This window comes from Gorilla gorilla, chromosome 15 (assembly GCF_029281585.2).
Source record: "Gorilla gorilla gorilla isolate KB3781 chromosome 15, NHGRI_mGorGor1-v2.1_pri, whole genome shotgun sequence".
Taxonomy (NCBI): domain Eukaryota; kingdom Metazoa; phylum Chordata; class Mammalia; order Primates; family Hominidae; genus Gorilla; species Gorilla gorilla.
In genome coordinates this window covers 84,004,964-84,019,018 of record NC_073239.2, presented here as the reverse complement: position 1 = coordinate 84,019,018, position 14,055 = coordinate 84,004,964, and the positions used below count along the sequence as shown (strand labels likewise).

At 40.1% G+C, this 14,055-nt stretch overlaps 1 protein-coding gene across 15 annotated transcripts in view; it reads right to left on the bottom strand.

Moving 5' to 3' along the window:
• Window positions 1-14,055, bottom strand: part of GPHN (gephyrin) — a 674,811-nt gene that overhangs the window by 51,213 nt on the left and 609,543 nt on the right. For all 15 annotated transcript variants that reach the window (XM_055362127.2, XM_055362134.2, XM_055362131.2 and 12 more), the window contains one exon: window positions 13,929-14,050. In XM_055362127.2, coding sequence (XP_055218102.1) covers window positions 13,929-14,050 — 122 coding nt within the window. The remainder of the gene's footprint in view (window positions 1-13,928; window positions 14,051-14,055) is intronic.

The window sequence follows — 14,055 nt, the reverse complement described above, 5'->3', positions numbered from 1 at the left end:
AAAACCTAACTATTGGGTACTATCCTCACTACCTGGGTGACGTGATCATTGGTTCTCAAAACCTCAGCATCACCCAAAATACCCATGTAACAAACCTGCACATTAGCCCCTGCATCTAAAATTTAAAAAGTAGAAAATCTGTAAATATATAAAGAATGCATTTGAGTGAAAAGAACAGAAAGAATAGAAAGGCACTGTGCAATCAAAAGAAGAAAGAACAACATGAAAATGAAGAAAAAGAATTTATAATGAGAGGTTGAAAATTCAAAGCCAATATATTACATTATTATTTTGTAGAATTCTAGACAAGGTAAAATAGTTGATATTTTGTCAAGGGTAACATTAAAGACTTTCTTTCTTTCTTTCTCTTTCTTCCTGCCTTCCTCCCTCCCTCCCCCTTCCTTCCTTCCTTCCTCCCTCCCTCCCTCCCTCTCCCTTCCTTCCTTCCTCCCTCCCTCCCTCCCTCTCCCTCTCTCTCTCTTTCTTTCTCTCTCTCTTTCTTTGTAGTCAATGATGCTGCCAACCTATCATCTACTGGGGGAAAATATCTAATATGAACAGTTTATCACCATGGGTTCTGGAAAACAAAACATAGCTATGAAATACTTTTTATGCTTGGAGAAAACAAAATGTAGGTAGGCTAAGGTTTCTATTACATTAGTTATCTGTCAAGTTCTACAAATATATACTATGGCTAAATTTTCAAGTCTTATTATTTGAGCAATTGCAAAATAGTATGAGAAATAAAATTCAGAGTCATTGGCATTTTGGAGAGCCAAGATGGCCGAATAGGAACAGCTCCGGTCTACAGCTCCCAGCGTGAGCGACGCAGAAGACGGGTGATTTCTGCATTTCCATCTGAGGTACTGGGTTCATCTCACTAGGGAGTGCCAGACAGTGGGCGCAGGCCAGTGGGTGCAGCGCACCGTGCGCGAGCCAAAGCAGGGCGAGGCATTGCCTCACCTGGGAAGCGCAAGGGGTCAGGGAGTTCCCTTTCTGAGTCAAAGAAAGGGGTGACGGACGCACCTGGAAAATCAGGTCACTCCCACCCGATTATTGCGCTTTTCAGACCGGCTTAAAAAACGGCGCACCACGAGACTATATCCCACACCTGACTCGGAGGGTCCTACGCCCACGGAATCTCGCTGATTGCTAGCGCAGCAGTCTGAGATCAAACTGCAAGGCGGCAGCGAGGCTGGGGGAGGGGCGCCCGCCATTGCCCAGGCTTGATTAGGTAAACAAAGCAGCCGGGAAGCTCGAACTGGGTGGAGCCCACCACAGCTCAAGGAGGCTTGCCTGCCTCTGTAGGCTCCACCTCTGGGGGCAGGGCACAGACAAACAAAAAGACAGCAGTAACCTCTGCAGACTTAAATGTCCCTGTCTGACAGCTTTGAAGAGAGCAGTGGTTCTCCCAGCACGCAGCTGGAGATCTGAGAACGGGCAGACTGCCTCCTCAAGTGGGTCCCTGACCCCTGACCCCCGAGCAGCCTAACTGGGAGGCACCCCCCAGCAGGGGCACACTGACACCTCACACGGCAGGGTATTCCAACAGACCTGCAGCTGAGGGTCCTGTCTGTTAGAAGGAAAACTAACAAACAGAAAGGACATCCACACTGAAAACCCATCTGTACATCACCATCATCAAAGACCAAAAGTAGATAAAACCACAAAGATGGGGAAAAAACAGAACAGAAAAACTGGAAACTCTAAAACGCAGAGCACCTCTCCTCCTCCAAAGGAACGCAGTCCCTCACCAGCAACGGAACAAAGCTGGATGGAGAATGAGTTTGACGAGCTGAGAGAAGAAGGCTTCAGACGATCAAATTACTCTGAGCTACGGGAGGACATTCAAACCAAAGGCAAAGAAGTTGAAAACTTTGAAAAAAATTTAGAAGAATGTATAACTAGAATAACCAATACAGAGAAGTGCTTAAAGGAGCTGATGGAGCTGAAAACCAAGGCTCGAGAACTACGTGAAGAATGCAGAAGCCTCAGGAGCCGATGCGATCAACTGGAAGAAAGGGTATCAGCAATGGAAGATGAAATGAATGAAACGAAGCGAGAAGGGAAGTCTAGAGAAAAAAGAATAAAAAGAAATGAGCAAAGCCTCCAAGAAATATGGGACTATGTGAAAAGACCAAATCTACGTCTGATTGGTGTACCTGAAAGTGATGTGGAGAATGGAACCAAGTTGGAAAACACTCTGCAGGATATTATCCAGGAGAACTTCCCCAATCTAGCAAGGCAGGCCAACATTCAGATTCAGGAAATACAGAGAACACCACAAAGATACTCCTCGAGAAGAGCAACTCCAAGACACATAATTGTCAGATTCACCAAAGTTGAAATGAAGGAAAAAATGTTAAGGGCAGCCAGAGAGAAAGGTCGGGTTACCCTCAAAGGGAAGCCCATCAGACTAACAGCGGATTTCTCGGCAGAAACCCTACAAGCCAGAAGAGAGTGGGGGCCAATATTCAACATTCTTAAAGAAAAGAATTTTCAACCCAGAATTTCATATCCAGCCAAACTAAGCTTCATAAGTGAAGGAGGAATAAAATACTTTACAGACAAGCAAATGCTGAGAGATTTTGTCACCACCAGGCCTGCCCTAAAAGAGCTCCTGAAGGAAGCGCTAAACATGGAAAGGAACAACCGGTACCAGCCGCTGCAAAATCATGCCGAAATGTAAAGACCATGGAGACTAGGAAGAAACTGCATCAACTAATGAGCAAAATCACCAGCTAACATCATAATGACAGGATCAAATTCACACATAACAATATTAACTTTAAATGTAAATGGACTAAATTCTCCAATTAAAAGACACAGACTGGCAAGTTGGATAAAGAGTCAAGACCCATCAGTATGCTGTATTCAGGAAACCCATCTCACGTGCAGAGACACACATAGGCTCAAAATAAAAGGATGGAGGAAGATCTACCAAGCAAATGGAAAACAAAAAAAGGCAGGGGTTGCAATCCTAGTCTCTGACAAAACAGACTTTAAACCAACAAAGATCAAAAGAGACAAAGAAGGCCATTACATAATGGTAAAGGGATCAATTCAACAAGAGGAGCTAACTATCCTAAATATATATGCACCCAATACAGGAGCACCCAGATTCATAAAGCAAGTCCTGAGTGACCTACAAAGAGACTTAGACTCCCACACATTAATAATGGGAGACTTTAACACCCCACTGTCAACATTAGACAGATCAACGAGACAGAAAGTCAACAAGGATACCCAGGAATTGAACTCAGCTCTGCACCAAGTGGACCTAATAGACATCTACAGAACTCTCCACCCCAAATCAACAGAATATACATTTTTTTCAGCACCACACCACACCTATTCCAAAATTGACCACATAGTTGGAAGTAAAGCTCTCCTCAGCAAATGTAAAAGAACAGAAATTATAACAAACTATCTCTCAGACCACAGTGCAATCAAACTAGAACTCAGGATTAAAAATCTCACTCAAAGCCGCTCAACTACATGGAAACTGAACAACCTGCTCCTGAATGACTACTGGGTACATAACGAAATGAAGGCAGAAATAAAGATGTTCTTTGAAACCAACGAGAACAAAGACACAACATACCAGAATCTCTGGGATGCATTCAAAGCAGTGTGTAGAGGGAAATTTATAGCACTAAATGCCCACAAGAGAAAGCAGGAAAGATCCAAAATTGACACCCTAACATCACAATTAAAAGAACTAGAAAAGCAAGAGCAAACACATTCAAAAGCTAGCAGAAGGCAAGAAATAACTAAAATCAGAGCAGAACTGAAGGAAATAGAGACACAAAAAACCCTTCAAAAAATCAATGAATCCAGGAGCTGGTTTTTTGAAAGGATCAACAAAATTGATAGACCGCTAGCAAGACTAATAAAGAAAAAAAGAGAGAAGAATCAAATAGACACAATAAAAAATGATAATGGGGATATCACCACCGATCCCACAGAAATACAAACTACCATCAGAGAATACTACAAACACCTCTACGCAAATAAACTAGAAAATCTAGAAGAAATGGATACATTCCTTGACACATACACTCTCCCAAGACTAAACCAGGAAGAAGTTGAATCTCTGAATAGACCAATAACAGGAGCTGAAATTGTGGCAATAATCAATAGTTTACCAACCAAAAAGAGTCCAGGACCAGATGGATTCACAGCCGAATTCTACCAGAGGTACAAGGAGGAACTGGTACCATTCCTTCTGAAACTATTCCAATCAATAGAAAAAGAGGGAATCCTCCCTAACTCATTTTATGAGGCCAGCATCATTCTGATACCAAAGCCGGGCAGAGACACAACCAAAAAAGAGAATTTTAGACCAATATCCTTGATGAACATTGATGCAAAAATCCTCAATAAAATACTGGCAAACCGAATCCAGCAGCACATCAAAAAGCTTATCCACCATGATCAAGTGGGCTTCATCCCCGGGATGCAAGGCTGGTTCAATATACGCAAATCAATAAATGTAATCCAGCATATAAACAGAGCCAAAGACAAAAACCACATGATTATCTCAATAGATGCAGAAAAAGCCTTTGACAAAATTCAACAACCCTTCATGCTAAAAACTCTCAATAAATTAGGTATTGATGGGACGTATTTCAAAATAATAAGAGCTATCTATGACAAACCCACAGCCAATATCATACTCAATGGGCAAAAACTGGAAGCATTCCCTTTGAAAACTGGCACAAGACAGGGATGCCCTCTCTCACCGCTCCTATTCAACATAGTGTTGGAAGTTCTGGCCAGGGCAATCAGGCAGGAGAAGGAAATAAAGGGTATTCAATTAGGAAAAGAGGAAGTCAAATTGTCCCTGTTTGCAGACGACATGATTGTTTATCTAGAAAACCCCATTGTCTCAGCCCAAAATCTCCTTAAGCTGATAAGCAACTTCAGCAAAGTCTCAGGATACAAAATCAATGTACAAAAATCACAAGCATTCTTATACACCAACAACAGACAAACAGAGAGCCAAATCATGAGTGAACTCCCATTCACAATTGCTTCAAAGAGAATAAAATACCTAGGAATCCAACTTACAAGGGATGTGAAGGACCTCTTCAAGGAGAACTACAAACCACTGCTCAAGGAAATAAAAGAGGATACAAACAAATGGAAGAACATTCCATGCTCATGGGTAGGAAGAATCAATATCGTGAAAATGGCCATACTGCCCAAGGTAATTTACAGATTCAATGCCATCCCCATCAAGCTACCAATGACTTTCTTCACAGAATTGGAAAAAACTACTTTAAAGTTCATATGGAACCAAAAAAGAGCCCGCATTGCCAAGTCAATCCTAAGCCAAAAGAACAAAGCTGGAGGCATCACACTACCTGACTTCAAACTATACTACAAGGCTACAGTAACAAAAACAGCATGGTACTGGTACCAAAACAGAGATATAGATCAATGGAACAGAACAGAGCCCTCAGAAATAACGCCGCATACCTACAACTATCTGATCTTTGACAAACCTGAGAAAAACAAACAATGGGGAAAGGATTCCCTATTTAATAAATGGTGCTGGGAAAACTGGCTAGCCATATGTAGAAAGCTGAAACTGGATCCCTTCCTTACACCTTATACAAAAATCAATTCAAGATGGATTAAAGATTTAAACGTTAGACCTAAAACCATAAAAACCCTAGAAGAAAACCTAGGCATTACCATTCAGGACATAGGCGTGGGCAAGGACTTCATGTCCAAAACACCAAAAGCAATGGCAACAAAAGCCAAAATTGACAAATGGGATCTAATTAAACTAAAGAGCTTCTGCACAGCAAAATAAACTACCATCAGAGTGAACAGGCAACCTACAACATGGGAGAAAATTTTCACAACCTACTCATCTGACAAAGGGCTAATATCCAGAATCTACAATGAACTCAAACAAATTTACAAGAAAAAAACAAACAACCCCATCAAAAAGTGGGCGAAGGACATGAACAGACACTTCTCAAAAGAAGACATTTATGCAGCCAAAAAACACATGAAAAAATGCTCATCATCACTGGCCATCAGAGAAATGCAAATCAAAACCACTATGAGATATCATCTCACACCAGTTAGAATGGCAATCATTAAAAAGTCAGGAAACAACAGGTGCTGGAGAGGATGTGGAGAAATAGGAACACTTTTACACTGTTGGTGGGACTGTAAACTAGTTCAACCATTGTGGAAGTCAGTGTGGCGATTCCTCAGGGATCTAGAACTAGAAATACCATTTGACCCAGCCATCCCATTACTGGGTATATACCCAAAGGACTATAAATCATGCTGCTATAAAGACACATGCACACGTATGTTTATTGCGGCATTATTCACAATAGCAAAGACTTGGAACCAACCCAAATGTCCAACAATGATAGACTGGATTAAGAAAATGTGGCACATATACACCATGGAATACTATGCAGCCATAAAAAATGATGAGTTCATGTCCTTTGTAGGGACATGGATGAAATTGGAAACCATCATTCTCAGTAAACTATCGCAAGAACAAAAAACCAAACACCGCATATTCTCACTCATAGCTGGGAACTGAACAATGAGATCACATGGACACAGGAAGGGGAATATCACACTCTGGGGACTGTTGTGGGGTGGGGGGAGGGGGGAGGGATAGCATTGGGAGATATACCACCAGCATGGCACATGTATACATATGTAACTAACCTGCACAATGTGCACATGTACCCTAAAACTTAAAGTATAATAAAAAAAAAAAAAAAAAAAGAGAAATAAAATTCAAAGTCAATATAGACATTAAGATTTTGCATTTAACTATGTTTTCTATAATCTTTTGATTTAAACTTTTGTTGTATTACAAAATATTATAATTTTACTTAAAATGCAGCAAGACTTTGGCTTCTTTTTAATTTGCCTACTTATCACTATGTTTATGGCATTACACACCTAATAGTATTAATAGCTCTTACTTAGATTCAGATTCCTTAGATGAGCTGCTTGCCTCTTTTGTCCGTTTTGAAAAGTTTGATTACAGTTGTCAATACTGCTCCACCAAATTTTTAATAATGCATAAGGGGAATTTTTAGGAGGTTCTTTTATTATAAAAGAAATACAGTATATCCTCAGGGTAAAAATATTCAAGTATTTCAGAAATATTAAAAAAAAAAAGTAGAAGTGGCTGGGCACGGTGGCTCACACCTTTTATCCCAGCCCTTTGGGAGGCCAAGGCAGGTGGAACACCTGAGGTCAGGAGTTTGAGACCAGCCTGACAAACATGGAGAAACCCTGTCTTTACTAAAAATACGAAATTAGCTGGGTGTGGTGGTGCATGCCTGTAATCCCAGCTACTTGGGAGGCTGAGGCAGGAGAATCGCTTGAACCCACGAGGTGGAAGTTTCAGTGAGCTGAGATCGCACCATTGCACTCCAGTGTGGGCAACAACAGCGAAACTCCGTCTCAAAAAAAAAAAAAAAATTAGAAGCGCCCACCGCCACGCCTGGCTAATTTTTGTATTTTTAGTAGAGACGGCGTTTCACCATACTGGCCAGGCTGATCTTGAACTCCTGACCTTGTGATCCACCTGCCTTGGCCTCCCAAAGTGCTGGGATTAGAGGCACGAGCCACAGTGGCTGGCCCTTACCATCACTTTTAATTCTCTAACTTCTACCCCATATGCAAACTCTTACTACTAGAAATAACAGTTGGGTGTATAGGGTATTTCTACATATAAATACCTTCCCATGCATATACCATATTTATAAATATATGTTTGTTCAGTTGCTATTCAATGTGAGATAAAATTAAACATGTTATTCTGCAACTTGCTTTTTTCAAATAAAATGAATCTTGGGAAAAAAGTAGAAACAGCGGCCAGGCACGGTGGTGGGTGTCTGTCGTCTCAGCTACTCGGCAGGCTGAGACAGGAGAATCACTTGAACCCGGGAGGCGGATGTTGCAGTGAGCCAAGATCACGCCACTGCACCCCAGCCTGGGCGACAGAGCGAGACTCCGTCTCAAAAAAAAAAAAAAAAAAAAAAAAAGTAGAAATAGGGTTGTGCTTAAAAGTATATAAACTCACATAAATTTGTGCCAATTCAGAATATCTAGGCTTTACTAGTTTCATATTTGGGCTGGGGATATAAGATTTGGTAGTCAGTCATTAGCATACAGAATGAAAAGGACAGAAAGCCAAGGGTAAGCCACGGGGAGACCTATATTTAGGGGAATGAGCATAGCAAAAAGAGCTATAAAAGCCAAGAGATAATAGATTTTGAGTGGAGAATAAAGATATGGAAATAGTATGTTGCTACATAGGAATATAAAATTGTGGTAAAGAGGCCTAACAGCTTGCTTTTCCAGGCATTTTGTGTTTACATACACATACCATTTTGAGGCTTTGTAATCCAGACAAAGATAATTCAACAGTGACACTGCTCTCTTCTACATAATAGACTTCAATATTTCTCTTTATTTAATCTCTTTCTTCTTATAGTTCCAAATTTGAGTTTAAGTTCTGGAACGTTCTAAAATATTTTTACTGCTTGGAATTTGTAATTCTTCAAAAGTAAGATCAATATCTGTTTCAATTTTGTATCTTCCATAGCCTTTGGCTTAAAATTCATAGCAGACGCATGACTGATCTTACTATATTCTTGATACTTCCTGTGTTCCACAGACCTGCAGTTTGGTATAATTTTGGAGCTTGTCAGAGATGCAAAATCTCAGCCCACCCCAGATTTGTTAAACAATAATCAACATTTTCAATAAGATCTCCAGACGACTCACAGGTACACAATCAATACTTCCTGGTGACTGATTAAACAATGAGTAAACAAATTGTATTGTTCTCCTTATTTCCAGTCTCCATCATTAGCTTATATGATAAATCTAGATCAATTGATCTTTTTAAAATAATAGTTTTTTATGTCAATTCGGCAAAACAAAAACAAAAACAAAAACAAAAACCCAAACAAACCAAAAAATACCCAAACTTCAAATTTAACTGAATTGGGTAGTTTGGCAGCCTAAATTGCAAAGCCCTTTTTTTTTTTTTTATTATACTTTAAGTTTTAGGGTACATGTGCACATTATGCAGGTTAGTTACATATGTATACATGTGCCATGCTGGTGCGCTGCACCCACTAACTCGTCATCTAGCATTAGGTATATCTCCCAATGCTATCCCTCCCCCCTCCCCCCACCCCACAACAGTCCCCAGAGTGTGATATTCCCCTTCCTGTGTCCATGTGATCTCATTGTTCAATTCCCACCTATGAGTGAGAACATGCGGTGTTTGGTATTTTGTTCTTGCGATAGTTTACTGAGAATGATGATTTCCAATTTCATCCATGTCCCTACAAAGGACATGAACTCATCATTTTTTATGGCTGCATAGTATTCCATGGTGTATATGTGCCACATTTTCTTAATCCAGTCTATCATTGTTGGACATTTGGGTTGGTTCCAAGTCTTTGCTATTGTGAATAATGCCGCAATAAACATACGTGTGCATGTGTCTTTATAGCAGCATGATTTATAGTCCTTTGGATATATACCCAGTAATGGGATGGCTGGGTCAAATGGTATTTCCAGTTCTAGATCCCTGAGGAATCGCCACACTGACTTCCACAATGGTTGAACTAGTTTACAGTCCCACCAACAGTGTAAAAGTGTTCCTATTTCTCCACATCCTTTCAAAATCTGGTTCAAATTTCTACTCAATTTACCTGTCTTATCCTTCTACCTGAACCTCTTGTTCATTTCTAATTCTCTAGACCACTATTTGTTTCTACTTCTCTACTTTGTGCATTCCGTTTCCTACTTGGATTAACACACTCTCTTTTCCTATCTAAATCCTACTAATTATTTTAAGTTCTAGCTTGAAACTAGAGGTTTATGAAACTCTGTCTGACCAATCCAGCCCACAGTAGTACACAGGTATACAATATCTTGTCTTTATAATGATAGTAGAGAATTATGGATTGTCAATCTCAGGAAATTTAGATTCCATTTTTATCTCTGCCACTAACTAGTAGTATAATGCTGGGCAAGTTACTTAATATCTCTGGGTTTCAAAATGTGTCTCTTTAAAGAAAAAGACTATAGGAACTCCAACAGTACTGTGTTCCAAACAGTGTGAGAAAACAAGAAATGTATTTTAATATATACATAATGTTTACAAATGAATGATTTTCAAATATAGTTGTTAATTCTCAGGTATTTGAAGCATCCCTCCAGTAATCTTCATAGTACTATTAAATTAACCTTTTAAAATAAAAGGTATAGTAAGCAAAGGCCATTTAGTCCAACTCACTTCAAAGAGCTACAAAGTCTTATTCTTCTATTTTACTTTGATTGTCAAAATTATGGCAGGGATAAGAATAAGAGCTGAGAAATAGAATCATATAGAATTTAAAAACCAGACTCAAACCTTTTTTAATGATACAAATAGAGCTGTCACTCTCTACCCTTATCTGTCATAGTTGAGTAAGGTTCTGTGCTTACTGACATTTTTTTTTTTTTTGAGACAGAGTCTCGCTCTGTCACCCAGGCTGGAGTGCAGTGGCACGATGTTGGCTCACTGCAACCCCCACCTCCCACATTCAAGCGATTCCCCTACCTCAGCCTCCCAAGTAGCTGGGATTATAGGCATGCACCACCATGCCTAGCTAATTTTTGTATTTTTAGTACAGACGGGGGTTCGCCATGTTGGTCAGGCTGGTCTCCAGCTCTTGATCTCAGGTGATCCGCCTGCCTTGGCCTCCCAAAGTGCTGGGATTATAGGCGTGAGCCACTGCACCTCGCCCTTATTGACATTCTTGAGCTATTTCTCTCGCTGCTTTAAACCTAGGGTACAGTTTCTCCCATGACTCTGCTTGTTTCCCTGGAGAGCTTTACCCAGATGCTTCTGTGTGACAATATTTGCTTTCCTTAGCAAATGGCTAAATAGGATGAAGAAGAATGAAGGAGGGTAGCCTTCACAGAATATCAATAGGCTGTAGATTAAATACCTTGTTTTCTTTGCTAAACTCCCAGCACAGATTTCCATTAGAACAATTATAAATTATTTCCTCCCACATTCCACCTCTGCATTCTACACCATTCACTCTGGACCCCTTCAATATAGCACTCTAAGACTAAGAAAGCCTAGATTTGCATCAGTTTCTTTTTTTTTAAAATTGTTCTCAGTTTGATATAAGGTATTACTATTCAAGAAAAGGGTATACACTAGAGATTTGTACATTCACTGAATTGCCTTAATCTGTTTATAGTTTTGTTGTTCTTTATACTGTTTTCAAAGTATATTTTGGAGTTAAATGCAATATCACCATTATTAGGAAATGTCCACCACAAATTAACAGTGTGGATCCCAGAAAAATATCAGCATACCAACATGTTGGCCTTTCAATGATGTTTTGGCCTTTAGAGTACTTCAAGATAATGGCAGTATATACAGTATATTAAGTAACCTCTTTAAAAAAACAAGTATAACAGTAAGAGGGAGAATGGGCAGAATTATAGTCCAGAACAAATTAGGGTAAAAACAATTTAAAAGCTCCCTTTTTCCTTATACTATTTCTTAGAGCTCATTAACGCACTTAGAGGTAGGGCCAGAGCCATTGGTAGGAGGGAAATAACCCTAAGAATGTGGTGTTTGTTCCATGAAGTTTCAAGCCTGCTTGCCTTATCTTTGTGTTTTCAAACTCTTGGATTTATCACTTCTCTTCTCAGAAGTTGATTTTGGTCTTTGGAAAAGCTGTATCTGGATAGGATAGTTTTTAAGTACTTGTATCTTAAAGGATAGGTTACTGCTAAGGCCCAAATTCAAATAACTGGCTTTTTCCCCCCTTTCCTTCCTGTACACTGGCTTTACTTTCCCTTCTTAGGACGAGGGGCCCTGGAGTCTCGTTTTGTTGCCCAGGCTGGAGTGCAATGGTGCAGTCTCAGCTCACTGCAACCTCCACCTCCCGGGTTCAAGTGATTCTCCTGTGTTAGCCTCCCGAGTAGCTGGGATTACAGGTGCGCACCACTACCCCCAGCTAATTTTCATATTTTTAGTAGAGACGGGGTTTCACCATGTTGGCCAGGGTGGTCTCAAACTCCTGACCTCAGGTGATCCACCTGCCTTGGCCTCCCAAAGTGCTGGGATTACAGGTGTGAGCCACCACTCCTGGCCAAACTTCTTTAGAGCTAAACATCCATGCAAATACAAATGGTGAAGATTTTAAAAAGAATGACATTTGAAAATACACCAGCTTCCACTCCAGTGTCCTCAGAGAAAGAAAAAAAAAATCAGGAGGAAAGAAGAGAACTTCAAAAGGTTAGATGACATAAAAGCTACTACCTTTCAGGTTACTGGCAAGATGCTTGTGTCCAAGGTTTAGACTAGGGGTGTTCAATCTTTTGGCTTTCCTGGGCCACATCAGAAGAAGAATTGTCTTGGGCCACACATAAAATACATTAATGATAGCTAATGAGCTAAAAAAAAAAATCGCAAAAAAATCTCATAATGTTTTAAGAAAGTTTGTGAATTTGTGCTGGGCTACATTCAAAGCTGTCCTGGGTTGTACGTGGTCCATGGGCCACGGGTTGGAGAAGCTTAGTTTGTTTACTTATTTATTTTTTGAGACAGAGTCTCACTCTGTTTCCCAGGCTGGGGTGCAGTGTTATGATCTCAGCTCACTTCGACCTCCGCCCCCCAGGCACAAATGATTCTCATGCCTCAGCCTCCCGAGTAGCTGGGATTACAGATGTGTACCACCACACCTAGGCAATTTTTCTATTTTGTAGTAGAGATGGGGTTTCTCCATGTTAGTCAGACTGGTCTCCAACTCCTGGCCTCAAGTGATCCACCCGCCTTGGCCTTCCAAAGTGCTGGAATTACAGGCGTGAGCCACTGTGCCTGGCCTGGACAAGCTTAGGTTAGACTATGTCCAGTGTGAGCCTAAGATAAAGTTCATAGCATGCCTTGTCAGATCCTACCTTGTGAATGGTAGGTCAGAACCTCTTCAAAAGCACATCTGAGTTTTGGGAAAGTACTCAACATAAGGGAAGAAGGATCCATGCTTAATGAGGTCTACACAGTGATGAGGTAGTGATAAGAGAGAAAGGGGATTATGGGTGATAGATACATCATGAGTATTTATCACTCAGATCTGTCTCTGAGCCTTGTCTCCATTGGGTTGATATTTGAGTATTACTAAAAGCAGGTGTAGCTCTAGTGAACTGGAAAGGGTGACTTTTGAAAGACAGCCAGAAAGCAGTGTTGCATGATACTAGGATGTTTAGAAAGTGTAGACTTGCTTTTGATCACACATGAGACAGCAATGAAGATTCACAGAAATACTTAGAAAACTTAGCAGAGGGCTGAGTTAATTCAGTAGATGGGGGTAATAGGCTCTTAAAAATTGAGTAATTATAGTCATTGTGCTTCCCTTTGTACTTTCAAGTAGGTAAAGCCTGGAGAAACAGGTTACATAAAGATACAAAAATCAATATAGAAGTCCTAGAAAAAAATTGTACTTAAATTTCAAAGAATTAGGTAGTGCTAATTTTGACAATCTCTCTTTCTCTTCTTACCTATGCTTTTCTTGTCTTTCTTGAAAGAAGTGAAAATGTGAATCAGAATAATGCCATCACTGTTAGCTCCATTGGGATAAAACCAAAACTATTACAAAAACATCCTTTGAAACCTAACATACTACAGGAAAGTAAAGTATTTCTCTTGTTTTCAGAGACATTCCAAGAAATCTTTATCTCTAAAGGACATAGATACCTCAATATTCTTTGGCTTCTGAAGAATGAGATAAGTGAAAATTATGACATTAAATTTCTGTCTCTTTAGCAGCAACTCCACCTAATGAGTATTCCAAAAACTCGTATTTGTACAATACAAACTTTTCAGAATGACATCAAATACTTACTTGTCTCCTACAATACCCAAGTTGATTGTGGGGTAACCATGTTCCTGAATTGTTGCTAGAAGAGTTGAACGATTGCTGTCTCGAATCTTCCCTGGTAAGAGGTCATCTTCAGGATTTAGCAGCTACA